General features: G+C 43.0%; 1 protein-coding gene across 1 annotated transcript in view; it reads right to left on the bottom strand.

Annotated features, from left to right (window-relative positions):
- pdgfc (platelet derived growth factor c) overlaps positions 1-21,417 on the bottom strand; it is a 71,386-nt gene that overhangs the window by 10,275 nt on the left and 39,694 nt on the right. The window contains exon 3 of the mRNA XM_038992936.1: positions 21,141-21,318. Coding sequence (XP_038848864.1) covers positions 21,141-21,318 — 178 coding nt within the window. The remainder of the gene's footprint in view (positions 1-21,140; positions 21,319-21,417) is intronic.

Here is a 21,417-nt window from a genome sequence, read left to right as displayed (position 1 = left end):
CTCTGGTCTGATGAAACAAAAATAGAACTGTTTGGCCATAATGACCATCGTTATGTTTGGAGGAAAAAGGGGGAGGCTTGCAAGCCGAAGAACACCATCCCAACCATGAAGCACAGGGGTGGCAGCATCATGTTGTGGGGGTGCTTTGCTGCAGGAGGGACTGGTGCACTTCACAAAATAGATGGCATCATGAGGCAGGAAAATTATGTGAATATATTGAAGCAACATCTCAAGACAGTCAGGAAGTTGAAGCTTGGTCGCAAATGGGTCTTCCAAATGGACAATGACCCCAAGCATACTTCCAAAGTTGTGGCAAAATGGCTTAAGGACACCAAAGTCAAGGTATTGGCGTGGCCATCACAAAGCCCTGACCTCAATCCTATAGAAAATTTGTGGGCAGAACTGAAAAAGCGTGTGCGAGCAAGGAGGCCTACAAGCCTGACTCAGTTACACCAGCTCAGGAGGAAAGAGGAATGGGCCAAAATTCACCCAACTTATTGTGGGAAGCTTGTGGAAGGCTAACTGAAATGTTTGACCCAAGTTATACAATTTAAAGGCAATGCTACCAAGTACTAATTGAGTGTATATAATCTTCTGACCCACTGAGAATTTGATGAAAGAAATAAAAGCTTAAATAAATAATTCTCTCTACTATTATTCTGACATTTCAAGTCTTAAAATAAAGTGGTGATCCTAACTGACCTAAGACAGGGAATTATTACTAGGATTAAATGTCAGGAATTGTAAAAAAAAAACAGAGTTTAAATGTATTTGGCTAAGGTGTATGTAAACTTCTGACTTCAACTGTATATATATTTACAATATAAAATAAAGTAAAAATAAAAAGTAACACTGTAGAATTACATAACAATAACGGGGCTATATACAGGGGGCCCGGTACTGAGTAAATAGGGATTGGGGTGTCAATGTAAATGGTCCGGGTGTCCATTTGATTAATTGTTCAACTGGCTTGTAGCTTGCGGGTAGAAACTGTTAAGGAGCCTTTTGGACCTGCTTGCCGTGCGGTAGCAGAGATAACAGTCTACGACTTGGGTGACTGGAGTCTGGTATATAGGTCCTGGATGGCACGAAGCTTGGCCCCAGTGATGTATTGGGCCATATGCACTACACTCTGTAGCGCCTTACGGTCAGATACCGAGCAGTTGCTATATCAGGCGGCGATTCAACCGGTCAGGATGCTCTTGATGGTGCAGCTGTGTAACTGTTTGAGGATCTGGGGACCCATGCCAAATCATTTCAGTCTCCTGAGGGGGAAAAGGTGTTGTTGTGCCCTATTCAGTGTTGGACCATAATAGTTTATTAGTGATGTGGACACCAAGGAACTTAAAACTCTCGACCCGCTCCACTTCAGCCCCATCGATATAAATGGGGGCCTGTTCAGACCTTATTTTCCTGTAGTCCAAGGCACTGCTTTCTATAAGAAATAACAGTTGAGATTTTTGCTCGCTATTTGAATCCATTTACTGTTGCCTGGACTTGGCACTGGGTATGAGTGTGGAATGGAAACCATTAACAGCTTGTGAATGTTGACGGTGCTACAGTCCTCCAATTAACGGCACTCCATAGGCACGGCCTCATAAGTGGCATTCAAGCACTCCTTCAGAGACAGATGAAATGCAGTGAATAAAGCTTTGGGTAGGAGCTGAGAGGCCTGACTAAAGGCATTGGGGAACAAAGCACTTAAAAGGGCCAGCGTAACTTTTGACAGGCATGAATTCTCTGAAAACGTTAATCTGGTATCGAGAATCTGGTCGTCGGGTAACTTTAGTTTTTCCTCAGAGGTTTGAAGTGTTCAGGTGTAGCAGAAACTGTCAACTATTATGGGATGGTAGATAGGGCAGCAAAGAAGGTTCTTTCCCAATATACAGTACTAGTCAAAAGTTTGGACACACCTACTCATTCAAGGATTTTTCTTTATTTTTACTATTTTCTACATTGTAGAATAATAGTGAAGACATCAAAACTATGAAATAACACATATGGAATCATGTAGTTACCAAAAAAGTGTTAAATAAAATCTAAATATATTTGAGATTCGTCAAAGTAGCCACACTTTGCTTTGATGACAGCTTTGCACACTCTTGGCATTCTCTCAACCAGCTTCACCTGGAAAGCATTTCCAACAGTCTTGAAGGAGTTCCCACATTTGCTGAGCACTTGTTGGCTACTTTTCCTTCATTCTGCGGTCCAACTCATCCCAAACTATCTCAATTGGGTTGAGGTTGGGTGATTGTGGAGGACAGGTCATCTGATGCAGCACTCCATCACTCTCCTTATTGGTCAAATAGCCCTTAAACTGCCTGGAGGTGTGTCAGGTCATTGTCCTGGTGAAAAACAAATGATAGTCCCACTAAGCCCAAACCAGATTGGATGGTAAATTGTTGTAGAATGCTGTGGTAGCCATGCTAGTTAAGTTTGACTTGAATTCTAAATATATCACTGACAGTGTCACCAGCAAAGCACCATCACACCTCCTCCTCCATGCTTCACGGTGGAAACTACACATTGCGGAGATCATTCGTTCACCTACTCTGCATTTCATAAAGACACAGCGGTTGGAACCAAAAATGGATTCATCAGACTAAAGGACAGATTTCCTCCAGTCTAATGTCCATTGCTTGTGTTTCTTGGCCCAAGCAAGTCTCCTCTTATTATTGGTGTCCTTTAGTAGTGGTTTCTTTTAGCAATTCGCCCATTAAGGCCTGATTCACGCAGTCTCCTCAGATCAGTTGATGTTGAGATGTGTCTGTTACTTGAACTCTGTGAAGCATTTATTTGGGCTGCAATTTCTGAGGCTGGTAACTCTGGGTCTTCCTTTCCTGTGGCGGTCCTCATGAGAATCAGTTTCATCATAGCGCTTAATGGCTTTTGCGACAGACTTGAAGAAACTTTCAAAGTTCTTGACATTTTCCGGATTGACTGACCTTCATGTCTTAAAGTAATGATGGACTGTTGTTTCTCTTTGCTTATTTGAACTGTTTTTGCCATATTAACAAGGCACACCTGTTAATTGAAATGCATTCCAGGTGGCTACCTCATGAAGCTGGTTGAGAGAATGCCAAGAGTTTGCAAAGCTCTCATCAAGACAAAGGGTGGCTACTTTGAAGAATCTCAAACAAATCAAAATATATTTTATATTTAACACTTTTTTGGTTAATACATGATTCCATATGTGTTATTTCATAGTTGTGATGTCTTCACTACTGTTCTATAATGTAGAAATAAAGAGCACAAATAGCACAAATAGAGAAAAACACTTGAATTAGTAGGTGTGTCCAATCTTTTGACTGGTACTGTAAATGTGGGGAAACTTGTCAGTGGTGGAACAATGCCCAGATCGGCCCAAAAGTGAAAGTCTGAAGAAGTTTTTTTCCAGTTTCCTATATTTGGAACTCTAACAGCACCACCAGACAACACAATTGTATTTGTATTAAAAATCAATACAACCTAAATACATGTGATGGAACGGAGTCAAAGACTACTTTTGTGTTTTCAGCCAATTATTTGCATGGTTATCAAAATGTGCAAGTCATCAACTCGCCTCCCTTTGACATAGCTAAGCTATGACCTCTCCTTAGCAACCCTGCAAATATTTTGCCTCATAACTGCAGTTAACATGTTCACATTCTAACTATTTTCTTGTGTTGCCTGATACTGAGTCTTTTATCTTAGCCACAACTTCATCGGGTAAGAATTCATCTCAAGAGATATAAAACCCAGACACAGAATAGAATCTATTGTATTCTGCAGCCATCACTAAAAGGTGTTTCAAATTGGTTGCAGGCTGTGTCCATCTTTTAGAAGGAAACTAGCTTAGCAGGCAGACGAGGGACAGCAACTCCTGCCAGAAACGACAGAGGAATTGACGATGTGAAGAGTGAGAGGTGAGCTGAACTAGACATCTGAGGTATGTGCTGTACATGCACATGTATTATGTCAGGAGGCACTGAAGAATGTCTGACAGGACTTTATGAATCCAGGACAATGTATCCATCAAAAACCTTGAAGCGCAATCTCATTGAGCAAGCTAATGTCACTTTCTTGCAGGATTGCATATTATGGAGGAATGTGATCAGCTCTAATGCTGGGACATATTGTACAAATATTGCATAAATAAGTGGATATATTGTTTCAGAATATTACATAAATACATACACACAACACACTACATGACCAAAAGTATGTGGACACATGCTCGTCGAACATCTCATTCCAAAATCATGAGCATTAATATGGAGTATGTCACCCCTTTGCTGCTTTATTAACAGCCTCCACTTATCTGGGAAGGAGGCTGTTAATAAAGACTTGCTTCCATTCAGCAACGAGGGCATTAGTGAGGTCGGGCACTGATGTTGTGCGATTAGGCCTGGCTATCAGTTGGCATTCCAATTCATCCTAAAAAGTATTCGATTGGGTTGAAGTCTGGGCTTGTGCAGGCCGGTCAAGTTCTTCCACACCGATCTCGACAAACCATTTCTGTACCACGCTTTGTGTACGTTGGCATTGTCATGCTGAAACAGGAAAGGGCCTTCCCCAAACTCTTGCCACACAGTTGGAAGCACAGAATCGTCTAGAATGTCATTGTATGCTGTAGCGTTACAATTTCCCTTCACTGGAACTAAGGGGCCTAGTCCGAACCATGAAAAACAGCTCCAGACCTTTATTCGTCCTCCACCAAACTTTTACAGTTGGCAATGTGCATTCGGGCAGGTATCGCTCTCCTGGCATCCGCCAAACCCAGATTCGTCTGGACTGCCAGATGGAGAAGCACAATTCATCACTCCAGAGAACACATTTCCACTGCTCCAGAGTCCAATGGTGGGGAGTTTTACACCACTCCAGCCGACGCTTGGCATTGCGCATGGTGATCTTAGGCATGCCATGGAAACCCATTTCATGAAGCTCCCGACGAACAGTTCTTGTGCTGAAGTTGCTTCCAGAGGCAGTTTGGAACTCGGTAGTGAGAGTTGCAACCGAGGACAGACGATTTTTACGTGCTATTCGCTTCAGCACTCGGCGGTCCCATTCTGTTTGCTTGTGTGGCCTACCGCCTCGCGTCTGAGCCTTTGTTGCTCCAAGGCATTTCCACTTCACAATAACAGCACTTACAGTTGCCCGAGGCAGCTCTAGCAGGGCATACATTTGACAAACTGACTTGTTGGACAGGTGACGTCCTATGACGGTGCCACGTTGAAAATCACTGAGCTCTTCAGTAAAGCCATTCTACTGCCAATGTTTGTCTATGGACATCAATTTTATACACGTGTGTGGCTGAAATAGCTGAATTCACTAATTTGAACGGGTGTCCACATACTTCTTTATATATAGTGTATTACATACACCCGCCGGACAGTTAATTAGGTACAGCCATCTATAGTAGTACCGGGTCGGACCCCCCTTTGCCACCAAAACAGCTTAAATTATTCAGGACATTCTACACAAGATGTCGGAAACGTTCTTCCACAGGAATGTTGCTCCATGCTGAGGCGATGGCATCACGCAGCTGCGGCAGACTGGACGGCGGTACATTCATGCTGCAAACATGTTTAGTACACTCAGCGTATATCTGACATGGTGCATGTGTGTGAGGTGCATACTTTGTTTGAAAGTAGATTTGTTTAAGACTACCAAGAAACACTCTGTGTGACCCTGATCTAGCCCAATGCAGTAAAAGTTACCTTTCTGTGCCATCGACCACACTGCAATTGAGGTTGGAATAAAAATAGGTTCTTAGTCTCTTGGGAACCCTGCATGGCATTGCCAGTCATATCCTTTCACTAGTCTCTCTCTCTCAAGGGCTTTATTGGCAATGGAAACATATGTTTACAGTGCCAAAGCAAGTGAAATAGATAAAACAAAAGTGCCAAAGCAAGTGAAATAGTTAACAAAAGTGAAATAAAAAATAAAACATTTACAGTAAACATTGCACTCACAAAAGTTCCAAAGGAATAGAGACATTTCAAATGTAATATTATGGCTGTATACAGTGATGTAACGATGTACAAATAGTTAAAGTACAAAATGGAAAATTAATAAACATAAATATGGGTTTTATTTACAATGGTGTTTGTTCTTCACTGGTTGCCCTTTTCTTGTGGCATCAGGTCACACATCTTGCTGCTGTGATGGCACACTGTGGTATTTTACCAAATAGATATGGGAGTTTATCAAAATTTGATTTGTTTTAAAATTCTTTGTGGGTCTGTGTAATCTGAGGGAAATATGTGTCTCGAATATGATCATACATTTGGCAGGTTAGGAAGTGCGCTCAGTTTCCACCTCATTTTTGTAGGCAGTTTGCACATAGACGGTTTTCTCTTGAGAGCCAGGTCTGCCTATGGCGGCCTTTCTCAATAGCAAGGCTATGCTCACTGAGTCTATACATAGTCAAGCTTTACTTAATTTTGTTCGGTTACATTGTTCAGGTATTCTGCCACTGTGTATTCTCTGTTTAGGGCCAAATAGCATTCTAGTTTGCAGTGTTTTTTTGTTAATTCTTTCCAATGTGTCAAGTAATCATTTTTTAGTTCTCTAATGATTTGGTTGGGTCTAATTGTGTTGCTGTCCTGGGGCTCTGTGGCATCTCTCTCTCTCAAATGGAATTTCATGACTACTCGTTCTCACAGTAAGTGTGAAGGCACAATGGACCTCAGTCCCGTAAAGGCCAACTTACTGGAGTGTGAAAAACGGATCACACTGACGCTGACATTTAGGGAGACAATGGCATTTCAGTTTGTTTTCCTTTTTTCTCTTCCCATTCAGAGATCCTCTTTCCTCCGAGCCATGCTGTGTTTTAACAACCTCTTCGCCGGGCCCTTTAGCTTTCCAAAATCGCTTCCTGTGAATTACAGACCGGGTCTTATTTTCTCCCATTTCCATGGAAGTGGTAAAGAGGAATTATTGCTTGTTTAAATATAAACTCAACTGCTGCCCCCATGGCCTGAGGTTCCAGTAGCGCTGGTTTACCACAGGGAAAAAGTGCTGCTGTTCAGTGGGGCCTTCCAGCGCCCGAGGAATGCTCAGAGAGAAGCCAGGCCGAAGCCAGGCCAAGCTACCCTTTCCTCTCGTGATTTCCGCCAGTAAACGCTCTTGCTGGCACAACACTTGGCTGCCCCGAGTCATAACATGAATGACAGGCCGCCTTGTTCTTGCTCTGTCAATCTATCAATACCCTCAAATATTAAATGTGTGGATGGATGGATGGACAGATGGATGTTGGCAGTATTTAGGTACAGTACCAGTCAAAAGTTTTAGAACACCTACTCATTCAAGGGTTTTTCTTTATTTTTACTATTTTCTACATTGTAGAATACTAGTGAAGACATCAACACTATGAAATAACACATATGGAATCATGTAGTAACCAAAAAAGTGTGAAACATATCAAAATATATTTTATATTTGAGATTCTTCAAAGTAGCCACCCTTTGCCTTGATGACAGCTTTGCACACTCTTGGCATTCTCTCAACCAGCTTCACCTGGAATGCTTTTCCAACAGTCTTGAAGGAGTTCTCACATATGCTGAGCATTTGTTGGCTGGTTTTCCTTCACTCTGCGGTCCAACCTATCCCAACCCATCTCAATTGGGTTGAGGTTGGGTTATTGTGGAGGCCAGGTCATATGATGCAGCACTCCAACACTCTCCTTCTTGGTGAAATAGCTCTTACACAGCCTGGAGAGGTGTTGGTTCATTGTCCTGTTGAAAAACAAATGATAGTAACACTAAGCGCAAACCAGATGGGATGGTGTATCGCTGCAGAATGCTCTTGTCACATGTACTCCTGCTCCTCCGTCCGGTGTTCAACATCGCCGGTTCACTAACCACCGGTCCAGGCAACACGTCATTACGCGCACCTGCGCTTCATCAATAGGCACACCTGGACTCCATCACTTCACTGATTACCTCCACTGTTTCTGTAATTCCCTTAGTTCCATTCCCCAGGCAGTATTAACTATGTGTTTCATGTCTGTACGCTGCTCGTCTATCTTGTATTGTTCCACGTTCTATTTATTATTAAACTCACCACCGGCACTTTCTTCCAGACTCCCAGCATCCACGTGACAGAATACTCACCAAATGGAAGCAGCAGGAAAGCAGGACATCTCCCAGACAGTCGATGAACAGGGATTGCTACTTCGTAAGCACCACGACCAGCTGGCGCAACCGGGCACGGCTATGGAAGAGGTTCTTCGCATTCTTCCACGTCTCGGACATGCCCGAGAGGCGTTGCCTCCCACTAGCGGAGGATGCTCTGCCACCAGTCGACCCAGCGAGCCAGCACATCAGTCCGCCCAGGTCAGCGATGCCTGTTTGTCCTTGTCAGAGGGGAGCCCCCAAGCTAGCCATGGTTATTACTCTGCTGACTGGGTGGGCATTGGAGTGGGCCACGGCCGTTTGGGAGAGAGAAGAGGAGGAGCTGGCTTCGTATGAGGGGGTTCAAGGCTCTGTTCAGAGGTATTTTTGATCAACCACCGGAGGGCAGGGAGGGGGGTGAGCGCCTAATCCAACTATGGCAGGATGACAAGGCCGCTGCAGAGTACGCACTCACCTTCTGGACAGTAGCAGCATCTAGCGGATGGAATGAGCCGACGCTCCATACGCTATTCCCGAAGAGGACTGCGAGAGGAGGTCCAAACGGAACTGGCATGTCGGGACGACAACCTCTCCTTGGACGCACTCATCGCGATGGCCATTCGGTTGGATAATCTACTTCGGGAGCGTTGGTACCCACATCTCCCTCAACCTCCCTCAGTGAATACTCTGTAGCAGAAATGAAACCTATGGAGGCAGCGGTCACTTGCCTTCCCGCGGTGGAGCGACGCAGACGGAGACATCGGAGGCTCTGTCTCTATTGTGGTCAAGGGGGCACCAGCTTTAGCAGTGTCCGGTATATCCCAAATCGGTATCCACAAAAGCAGAGGGGCGGTCGCGTTATCTTCCACCTCCCTGGGCAGGTGTGAGTATCCCATCTTCATCAGTTTCTGTTAAACCCTTTTTAGTGTCGATCACACTAGCTGGCTGTCCCTCATGTACTGTTTCTACAGCGCTAGTGGATTCCGGTGCCAAGGGGAACTTTATTGACCAGACCCTTGCCTCCTCTCTGAACATCCCCTCATATGCGCTCTTGTCTCCGTTTCAACCATTGATAATCGGCCACAAGGATCCGGGAACCATCACACACGTCAGCACACCACTCAACCTCACTGTTGAGTCCATTCATCAGGAAAACATCCCTTTCTTCATCACTAGTGCACCAGCTCACAAGATCATCCTCGGCCTCCCATGGCTCCAACGCCATAACGCCACCATAAGATGGCATCAGAGAAGAAGGCTGACGTTTTACGTGTTCCTAACCGATTGTGTTTTTTTTGTTTGTATATTTGCGTTGTTTGAAACTTATTTTGTAACTTATTTTGTACATAATGTTGCCACTACCGTCTCTTATGGCCGAAAATAACTTCTGGACATCAGGACTGCGATTACTCACCATGGACTGGCAGAATCCTTTTTTTCCTTTAACGAGTCTGACGAGCTCGACGTGAATGATATACTGCTTTCTCGGGAACAGGCCCAGATCCCCGTGATTTGCGTGAAGAGGTGGAGAAAAGGGGGCCAGAGGGTGGGCTGACTTCTGAGAATTCGTAGGTGATTGAATAAACCCCCACTTTCTTCCATTCTGCTAGCAAACATGCAATCTTTGGAGAATAATAATCGATGACCTATGAGGAAGATTAAACTACCAACGGGACATTCAAAACTGTAATATCTTATGCTTCACGGGGTCGTGGCTGAACGACGACACAATTAACGTACAGCTGGCTGGTTATACACTGTACCGGCAGGACAGAACAGCAGCGTCTGGTAAGACAAGGGGCGGCGGACTATGTATTTTTGTAAATAACAGCTGGTGTACGATATCTAAGGAAGTCTCGAGCTATTGCTCGCCTGAGGTATCTCATGATAAGCTGTAGGCCACACTATCTACCTAGAGACTTATCTGTATTTTTTGTAGCTGTTAACATAACACCACAGACTGAGGCTGGCACTAAGACAGCACTGAATGAGCTGTATTCCGCCATAAGCAAACAAGACATTGCGCACCCAGAGGCAGCGCTCCTAGTAGCCGGGGACTTCAATGCAGGGAAACTTAAATCCGTTTTACCAAATTTCTATCAGCATGTTAAATGTGCAACCAGAGGGAAAAAAACTCTGGACCACCTTTACTCCACACAAAGAGACGCATACAAAGCCCTCCCTCGCCCTCTATTTGGCAAATCTGACCATAATTCTATCCTCCTGATTCCTGTTTACAAGCAAAAATGAATGCAGGAAGCACCAGTGACAAGATCAATAAAAAAGTGGTCAGATGAAGCCAATGCTAAGCTACAGGACTGTTTTGCTAGCACAGACTGGAATATGTTCCGGGATTCCTCTGATGGCATTGAGGAGTACACCACATTTGTCATTGGCTTCATCAATAAGTGCATCGATGACGTCGTCCCCACAGTGACCATACGTACATACCTCAAACAGAAGCCATGGATTGCAGGCAACATCTGCACTGAGCTAAATTCTAGAGCTGCCGCTTTCAAGGAGCGGGACTCTAACCTGAAATCCCGTTATGCCCTCCGACGAACCATCAAACAGGCAAAGCGTCAATATAGGACTTAAATTGAATCGCACTACACCGGCTCTGACGCCCGTCGGATGTGGCAGGGCTGGCAAACCATTACAGACTACAAAAGGAAGCACAGTCGAGAGCTGCCCAGTGACACGAGCCTACCAGACGCGCTAAACTACTGCAATACTTGTTTCGCGTATTTAACACTGAAACATGCATGAGAACACCAGCTGTTCCGGAAGACTGTGTGATCACGCTCTCCGCAACCGATGTGAGTAAGATCTTTAAACAGGTCAAGATTCACAAGGCCGCAGGGCCAGACGGATTAACAGGACGTGTACTGCGAGCATGCGCTGACCAACTGGCAAGTGTCTTCACTGACATTTTAAACCTCTCCCTGTCCGAGTCTGTAATACCAACATGTTTTAAGAAAACCACCATAGTGACTGTGCCCAAGAACACTAAGGTAACCTGCGTAAATGACTACCGACCCGTAGCCATGAAGTGCTTTCAAAGGCATGGCTCACATAAACACCATTATCCCAGAGTCCCTAGACCCACTCCAATTTGCATACCGCACCAACAGATCCACAGATGATGCAATCTCTATTGCACTCCACACTGCCCTTTCCCATCTGGACAAAAGGAACACCTATGTGAGAATGCTATTCATTGACTACAGCTCAGCGTTCAACACCATAGTGCCCTCAAAGCTCATCAATAAGCTAAGGACCCTGGGACTAAACACCTCTTTCTGCAACTCCTTCCCTACCTCTCTCCAGGTCGCTGAGGCACTGTTCCAGCAGGTCTTCCGGCATGTTCCATTTATTATTAAACTCTCCACCTGCACTTGCTTCCTAACTCCCAGCGTCCACGTTATAGCTGTGGTTGCCATGCTGGTTAAGTGTGCCTTCTAAATAAATCACAGACAGTGTCACCAGCAAAGCATCCCCACACCATCACACCTCCTCCTCTATGCTTCACGGAGGGAACCACACATGCGGAGATCATCCGTTCACCTACTCTGCGTCTCACAAAGACACGGCGGTTGGAACCAAAAATCTCAAATTTGGACTCATCAGACCAAAGGACATATTTCCATATTTCTAATGTCTATTGCTCGTGTTTCTTGGCCCAAGCATGTCTCTTCTTTTTATTGATGTCCTTTAGTAGTGGTTTCTTTGCAGCAATTCAACCATGAAGGTCTGATTCACGCAGTCTCGTATGAACAGTTGATGTTGTGATGTGTCTGTTACTTAAACTTTGTGAAGCATTTATTTGGGCTGCAATCTGAGGTGCAATGAACATATCCTCTGCAGCAGAGAAAACTCTAGGTCTTCCTTTCCTGTGGTCGGTCCTCATGAGAGCCAGTTTCATCATTGCGCTTGATGGTTTTTGCAACTGCACTTGAAGAAACTTTCTAAGATCTTGAAATGCTCCGGATTAACTGACCTTCATGTCTTAAAGTAATGATGGACTGTCGTTTCTCTTTGCTTATTTGAGCTGTTCTTGCCATAATATCGACTTGTTATTTTACCAAATAGGGCTATCTTCTGTATTCCACCCCTACTTCATAACAACACAACATAAAAATTCCACAAATGTACTTTTAACAAGGCACACCTGTTAATTGAAACGCATTCCAGGTGACTACCTCATGCAGCTGGTTGAGAGAATGCCAAGAGTGTGCAAAGCTGTCATCAAGGCAAAGGGTGGCTACTTTGAAGAATCTCAAATATTAAATATATTTTGATTTGTTTAACACTTTTTGGGTTACTACATGATTCCATACATGTTATTTCATAGTTTTGATGTCTTCACTATTATTCTACAATGTAGAAAATAGTAAAAATAAAGAAAAACCCTGGAATGAGTAGGTGTGTCCAACCTTTTGACTGGTATTGTAAATCAAAACTATAATTCGGCCACTCAGGAACATTCACTGTCTTCTTGGTAAGCAACTCCAGTATAGATTTGGCTTTGTGTAGGTTATTGTTCTGCTGAAAGGTGAATTCATCTCCGTGTCCTGTGGAAAGCAGACTAAACCAGGTTTTCCCTCTTGGATGTTGCCTGTGCTTAGCTCTTAGTTTTTCTTTTACCCTGAAAAATTCCCCAGTCCTTAACGATTACAAACATACCCATAACATCATGCAGCCACCACTATGCTTGAAAATATGTATTTGCCCCAAACATAACACTTTGTATTCAGGACAAAAAGTTAATTGCTTTGCCACAAGTCAAGGGGTGTGAATACTTTCTGAAGGATTTGTATGTATGCATGCAGGTTCAATATACATGACATATGTATGTGTTCGGCATGCTGTACATATTTTCCTACTACTGTATATATTTAGTCTATAAACCAAGTGTCAACTCCCCTCTATCCCAAGCTGGTGTTCAAAAACAAATGCAAATATGAAAGTGCTTCCCAGAAATCCACTATCTGCAGTTGATTCAATCCCAGTCTAGTGTAAAGAATTCAAATCCCAGACATTCACCTGAGAAACCTCCACACCCAGCAGTTGCTTTGCATTACAGAGGTACAGTATGTATCCTATCTAAATGGCTTCATCTCAGTCTACAGCACTTATAATGTACTACCACAGATCCCCTAATCATCAACAACTTAAACCAGCAGTGACATGGAGAAAACAGCATGGTGACAGAATTTTAGGTAACACAAATACTCTCCCCCTATTGGACATTATATATAGCCCCTCACGATCCAGCCATGCCTCTTGATGTGCACTGTACGCCGGAGACTAAGCCAAAACACACCTCCTTCCCTTCCACTAGAATAAAAAAACAGTTCTACCATAGAGCAAAAACAAATGGACAAATTGTAGACCATAGGACAGATCAACATTGCTTTTGGGAATCACTGTTTAAGAGGCAAAAATCATACAGCAAACTGGATTCTTACAAGGTTATGGATTCAGAGGTTTGGAGTGCCAGTGTAGTAAATGGTTTACGATATTTAATAAGGTAATTCGTATTTACTCATTCTGATTAGGATTGATGAAGACTACAGAAAAGTTCACCTAGGGTTCAGAAGAGAAACTGCTGCTTTAGCTAATAAAATACTACTAGATCTCAGATCCTTGTTTGATTGACTGTAGGCGAAATTTCAGATGATCTGTGGTTTGTGAATAAAACATACAACTAGAGCAGAAGACAGTTGTCCTCATCTTCTCTCCCCTCATGACTTTCACATACATAAATAAATGCATTCATGATCTATCTTAGAACTTGTACAGTGCTTGGATGGGAGACTAAGCAAAGCAAGTTGATGTTGGTGTGCCGTGAATTTGGTGGAGGACCTATTCTGTATGGATTGACAGGTGTCACTGGGGACATTGTTCTGTAAAAAGATGCATTCAAATCAGTAAGGTCCTTATTCTCTGTAAATCTATCTGCTTTATAACTCTCTCTCCTGATATTCGTCTTGAAGATAAAGGAGAGAAACTATACAAAAATCAAGTCCCATCTGGTCTTTCTGACAACATCAATATGGTGCTATATGGAAGGATGATTAAACACCAAAGCTGCTCGTTCTTTTTAGCATGAACTGAAAAAGATTAACAATGCCTTTGTTCCACGGGAGACAATGAAACTCGTTTAGCAGAGATTGAAAGGTCCGGGCATGCACAAATGCTTTAGTAAACACCTCGGGGAAATAAATAATGTTCTGAGCAGGGTATCACACATCAAAGAGAAACATATCTATTAAATCATTTCTGGAGGATATGCATCAGAAATTACCTTCCAGTAATCGTTGATGTGTAAAGTGAGATGGGATATTGGAGCGGAAATCACGGCAGCACCAATCCAGTTGTCAATGCCACAAATGTTTTTCAATGCCCAAAATTGTGTAGTATCATCAAAGGTCCACTCTCAAAAAAACCTTGTGAGATTTATGATTCGGGGGATCATAATGTTCTCAAAGGCATTGAGTATGTTTACATGCACACTAATATTTCGATATTAAACTGAATTTGGCAATTGGCCGTGTCGGGCTATCGAGTGGCGCAGCGGTCTAAAGCACTACATCTCAGTGCTAGAGGTGTTACTACAGACACCCTGGTTCGAATCCAGGCTGTATCACAACCGGCCGTGATTGGGAGTCCCATAGGGCGGCGCACAATTGGCCCAGCGTCGTCCGGGTTTGGCCGGTGTAGGCCGTCATTGTAAATAAGAATTTGTTCTTAACTGACTTGCCTAGTTAACTAAAAGGTTACATGGCAAAAGTCATGTAAACACCTTACTCTGCTCATTGGCGTAAGGTCAAAATCGAAGTAACCATACACAGATTAAAAACACATGGTTTTCTGCGCAGTCTTTCGAATTATTAGGACATGTAAAAACCTTAAATCGACATTCCAGCTGTGAATTTGATCTGCACATGTGCTAGCACCAGCCGAGTGTGTCTCCTTCTTTAGCATGAGTGAAGTGTGTTTGGAACAACTGAATGTATGCGTCTTATAAAGTTTGTATGTTAAAACTACTTCTATGTAGTTCTTTAGCATGAGTGAAGTGTGTTTGGAACAACTGAATATATGCGTCTTATAAAGTTTGTATGTTAAAACTACTTCTATGTAGTTCTACTTCTATGTAGAAGCACAAGCATTTCGCTACACTCGCATTAACATCTGCTAACCATGTGTACGTGACAAATAAAATTTGATTTGATTTGATATGTCCAAAATAACATGTTCACTGTGGTAGAACGTCTATTTTGATTGCCGATTTTCTGCATTTATCAGAGTTCCATCAGGTAGCCTGATTTCAGATGTGTCCATGTAAACAGGATTTTTAGAGAAATCGTTCTTCTTGCAAAGTATGTAAACATTTTAATCTAACTACTATATTAATCTGACTAGCCACAATAATCGCATTATTGAGTGCATGTACAGTTGAAGTCGGAAGTTTACATACACCTTAGCCAAATACATTTAAACTCAGTTTTTCACAATTCCTGACATTTAATCGTAGTAAAAATCCCTGAATTAGGTCAGTTAGGATCACCACTTTATTTTAAGAATGTGAAATGTCAGAATAAGAGTAGAGAGAATGATTTATTTCAGCTTTTATTTCTTTCATCACATTCCCAGTGGGTCAGAAGTTTACATACACTCAATTAGTATTTGGTAGCATTGCCTTTAAATTGTATATCTTGGGTCAAACGTTTCAGGTAGCCTTCCACAAGCTTCCCACAATAAGATGGGTGAATTTTGGCCCATTCCTCCTTCCTCCTGAGCTGGTGTAACTGAGTCAGGTTTGTAGGCCTCCTTGCTCGCACACGCTTTTTCAGTTCTGCCCACAAATTTCTATAGGATTGAGGTCAGGGCTTCGTGATGGCCACTCCAATACCTTGACTTTGTTGTCCTTAAGCCATTTTGCCACAACTTTCATGTCCATTTGGAAGACCCATTTGCATCCAAGCTTTAACTTCCTGACTTATGTCTTGAGATGTTGCTTCAATATATCCACAAAATCTCCCACCTCATGATGCCATCTATTTTGTTAAGTGCACCAGTCCCTCCTGCAGCAAAGCAACCCCGCAGCAAGATGCTGCCACCCCCGTGCTTCACGGTTGGGATGGTGTTCTTCGGCTTGCAAGCCTCCCCCTTTTTACTCCAAACACAACGATGGTCATTATGGCCAAACAGTTCTATTTTTGTTTCATCAGACCATAGGACATGTCTTCAAAAAGTACGATCTTTGTCCCCATGTGCAGTTACAATCCGTAGTCTGGCTTTTTTATGGCAGTTTTGGAGCAGTGGCTTCTTCCTTGCTGAGTGGCCTTTCAGGTTATGTCAATATAGGACTCATTTTACTATGAATATAGATACTTTTGTACTTGTTTCCTCCAGCATCTTCACAAGGTCCTTTGCTATTGTTCTGGGATTGATTTGCACTTTTCGCACCAAAGTACGTTCATCTCTAGGAGACAGAACGCGTCTCCTTCCTGAGCGGTATGATGGCTGCGTGGTCCCATGGTGTTTATACTTGTGTACTATTGTTTGTACAGATGAACGTGGTACCTTCAGGCATTTAGAAATTGCTCCCAAGGAAGAATCAGACTTGTGGAGGTCTTGGCTGATTTCTTTTGATTATCCCATGATGTCAAGCAAAGAGGCACTGAGTTTGAAGGTAGGCCTTGAAATACATCCACAGGTACACCTCCATATGACTCAAATGATGTCAATTAGCCTATCAGAAGCTTCTAATTTTCCAAGCTGTTTAAAGGCACAGTCAACTTAGTGTATGTAAACTTCTGACCCACTGGAATTGTGATACAGTGAATTATAAGTGAAATAATCTGTCTGTAAACAATTGTTGGAAAAATTACTTGTGTCATGCACAAATTAAAAGTCCTAACTGACTTGCCAAAACTATAGTTCGTTAACAAGAAATTTGTGGAGTGGTTGAAAAACGAGTTTTAATGACTCCACCCTAAGTCTATTTAAACTTCCGACTTCAACTGTAACCGTATTCAGTGATAGGAAAACATATTTGGATAATTCAGCCTGACTAAACAGTCTTGGCCAAGGGAGGGAGCATGGCTAGCAAAGGGTCTCATGTCACTGGATAGGATGTTTTTAATCTAGATCTGCATGACTTCTGAAAAGGTCTGATCTAATGACACTTTGGGTCATTGAACAATCCAAATGGATCACCTTTAAACTGGAACATGGCTGAAGTTGATGACATCAGTTTTACTCACATTCACACAGGCCTCTACACTCTGGGGGAAAAAAGTGCTATCTAGAACCTAAAAGGGTTCTTCCTGGAACCAAAAAGGTTTTTACCTGGAACCAAAAAAGGACTCTCCTATGAGGACAGCCAAAGAACCCTTTTGAAAAACTTTTTCTAAGAGTGTATGTGCAAAATTAGGGTTAACTATGATCGGCCCAGCATACTATTAGTCTTGACAGATATCATTAAAGGTTAATGAACACAAATGGCTTCCTCTGTACTGTTTCCTATTGCAGAAAATGGGTTACAAGTTCTTACACAACCAGATGAATGTCAATTATTATAATGTTTAGGGAAAATTGCATGAAAGGCTCTTAATATTAAGACAGGCCTTTGTTTATGTGTATGCATGTGTGGGTGAGTCCCTTCAGTTAAGCATATTGGCCTCCAGATTTCATCTAATGAATATAACTGGTTGTACACACTATACGGTGTAGAATAAGGACTCAGCTCCACATTTGACCATCTTTATGGTATGAAAGTATATAGCAAACTTTTAGGTAGAATTTTGGGTGAAAAGAGTCATGGCTCACATTATTAGAAGAAGGACAACATGTTAGGCAGCTGTATACTTGAGATTCTGAAAAAAGTATCAGAAACACGAAAAAAGTCAGAAAGTACAGGAAATGCATTTGTTTAAAGAAATACATGGAAGTGTCAGCTCATCTACCAAAAAGAGAGCAAAGTCAATAAAACCAAGTAAAAAAATGTGGTAAATATAAACCAAAAGAAAACTGCAAAAGCGCATGAAAAAAAAAACCTGTCTCGTTCTCAGAAAAAAGGGAAAATAGACAAAAAGATGCACCGTTGCTGACCTCCTTTTCCCATTTGTGCCTGTCAGTAACAGAAATGATTTCTCTGCACTGCAGGCCATTACGGATTGATGAAGGGAAGAGTTGTTTACTTAGAGTGAGGCGCACACAACTGCAACATGACAGGTTAAAACATGGCAGTCTTCACTTCAGTTTATCTCTGGGTTTTTCCGTAAGTGAATTGTGTGGGCATTAAGGGGCCTCTATGTGTGTGGTCTGGGATGAGGAGAGAGCGAATGAAGGAGAGAGAAGAGAGGGGAGGGGAATGTTGGAGAGAAGACAGGGGTCAGGAAAGGAAAAAAAGTGAGATAGGGTTTAGAGAGAGAAAGAGGAGAGGCGAATAGGATGCGAGACGTAGGATGTAAACAGACAGACAGAGTAATGTGATCTTTCATTATCTAAAATGGGACTATTGACACACATCCTGCCAATAGAGGCTGACTGAATTGAGAGAGAAAGGATGGAAGAAACGGAGAGAAAGAGAGACAGAATGAGAGAGCCATGTAAAAACCTGTTATTTCAGACACAAGTCCAAAGCTAATAGTTGGATCCAGCTCTTAATCCATGTTTTATATCAAATCAAATTTCATTTGTCACATGCACAAAATACAACAGGTGTAGACTTTACTGTGAAATGCGTTCTTACGAGCCCTTTCCCAACAAAGCACATGTAAAAGAATATATAATAATAAGGAAATAGTAACAATAAGGAAATAGTAATAAAATAACAATAATGAGGCTATATACAAGGAGTTGAAAATATCAGTGAAGACAACTTGCGAGCTGGTCAGCGCATGCTCTGATTAAGTATCCTGGTAATCCGTCTTGCCCTGCGGCCTTGTGAATGTTAACCTGTTTAAAGGTCTTGCTCACACCGGCAACGGCAAGATTGATCACACAGTTGTCCTGAACAGCTGGTGCACTCATGCATGGTTCAGTGTTGTTTTTCTCGAAGCGAGCATAGAAAGTACTTAGCTCGTCTTCTAGGCTTGCGTCACTGGGCAGCTCGCGGCTGGGTTTCCCTTTGTAATCCGTGATAGTTTGCAAGCCCTGCCACATCCGACGAGCATCAGAGCCGGTGTAGTAGGATTTGATCATGGTCCTGTATTGATGCTTTGCCTGTTTGATGGTTAAATTGGCGGGCGTAGCATCCGGATTAGTGTCACGCTTCTTGAAAGCTGCAGCTCTAGCCTTTAGCTCTGTGCGGATCTTGCTTGTAATCCATGACTTCGGGTTGGGCTATGTACGTATGGTCAATGTGGAGAAGATGTTGTCTGATGCACTTATTAATGAAGCAGGTGACTGATGTGGTGTACTCCTCAATGTTATCGGATGAATCCCAGAACATATTCCAGTCTGTGCTAGCGAAACAGTCCTGTAGCTTAGCATCCATTTCATCGGACCAAATCCGTATTGAGCGCGTCACTGATACTTCCTGTTTGAGTTTTTGCTTGTAAGCAGGAATCGGCAGGATATAGTTATGGTCAGATTTGCCAAATGAAGGGCGAGGGAGAGCTTTGTATGTGTCTCTGTGTGTGGAGTAAAGGGGATCTAGAGTTTCTTCACCTCTGGTTGTACCGATGGCATGCTGGTAAAAATTATGTAAAACTGATTTTAGTTTTCCTGCATTAATATCACTGGCCACAAGGGGCACCACCTCTGGATGATAATTTTCTTGTTTGCTTATGGCCCTATACAGCGCATTGAGTGCAGTCTTAGCGCCAGCATCTGTGGTGGTAAATAGGCGGCTATGAAAAATATAGATAACTCTCTTGGCAAATAGTATGGTCTACAGCAGGGGTGTCAAACTCATTCCACGGAGGGCCGAGTGTCTGCAGGTTTTTGGTTTTTCCTTTGAATAAAGCCCTAGACAACCAGGTGTGGGGAGTTCCTAACTAATTAGTGATGTTAATTCATCAATCAAGTACAAGGGAGGAGCGAAAACCCGCAGACACTCGGCCCTCCGTGGAATGAGTTTGACACCTGTGGTCTACAGCTTATCAAGAGTTATTCTACTTCAGGTGAGCAGAACCTCGAGACTTCCTTAATATTAGAGACCGGGGCACCAGCTGTTGTTAACAGGAGACACAAACCCCCTCCCCTGAGCTTCCCCGCCGCTGCCATTCTGTCCTGCCGATGTATAGAAAAAATAGCTAGATTTATATTTTCCATGTCCTTGTTCAGCCATAACTCTGAGAAACATAGGATATTACAGTTCTTTAGATCACGTTGATAGGATAGTCTCGAAACGGAGCTCGTCCAGTTTGTTCTCCAGTGATTGCGCGTTCACCAATAGAACAGAGGGCAGAGGCGGTTTATCCACTCTCTGACGTAGTCTTGTCAGGTACCCTGCACGCCGGCCTCTACAGCGCCACCTCCTCCTTCTCCACATGTCGGGGACTTGGGCCTTTGCCTCCGACTCATTGAAGTAAAAGTCCTCATCCAAATCGAGGTTAGTGATAACTGCTCTGATGTCCAGAAGCTCTATTCGGTCATAGGAAACAATGTCGGAAACATTATGTACAACAAAAAGTTAGAATCAGTGGAAAAAATATGTTCAGGAGCCCTAAAACGGCTGGTATTTCCTCCAGCGCTATTCTTCATCAGTCGGAGGAGAATAATTAGACGTGGATTGAATCCAACCAGAGTCAGCAGGCCATGCTGTGCCTGAGAGCCTATCTCAACCAAATCTATTAACACTTCTGCACCATTGCCTCTAATCAAAACCTTGTCTGATTGGATCACAGGTGCATCAAATGTCCGTACAGTCACGACTTCTATTACAACAGCACTTAGGTATAAACACTGGTCAAAACAAACACGTTGAGAGAGGTTTGCACATACAGAACAACAGATTAAATAATAGGTCATTATGAAAGGGAGTGTTTTTGTGTTGTTTGTGTGCTCAGAGGAAAGGTGGCTTACCATTGGGAGCAGGGAGTAGCGAATGCTGAACCCGGGCTCGGAGGGGAAGTACTCGTCGGAGATAAATCGCACTCGGATCTGACTGCCTTTGGACGTGTGACTGGCGGGTACCTGGGACCCGCACCAGCGGCCCAGGATGGTGTTTTCAGATGGCTCCTCGATCTCCACAAAATCATACCTGGAAAAAGAACACAGAGAGAGAGGGGGGGATAGCGAGAGAGAGGGGGGAGGTGAGAGAGAGAGCATTGGCTCAATATGTGTGGTCCCCTGAATTCAC

This window comes from Salvelinus namaycush, chromosome 5, assembly GCF_016432855.1.
Source record: "Salvelinus namaycush isolate Seneca chromosome 5, SaNama_1.0, whole genome shotgun sequence".
Lineage (NCBI taxonomy): Eukaryota > Metazoa > Chordata > Actinopteri > Salmoniformes > Salmonidae > Salvelinus > Salvelinus namaycush.
The sequence above is the reverse complement of the archived record's forward strand: the minus strand, read 5'-3'. Positions and strand labels throughout refer to the sequence as shown.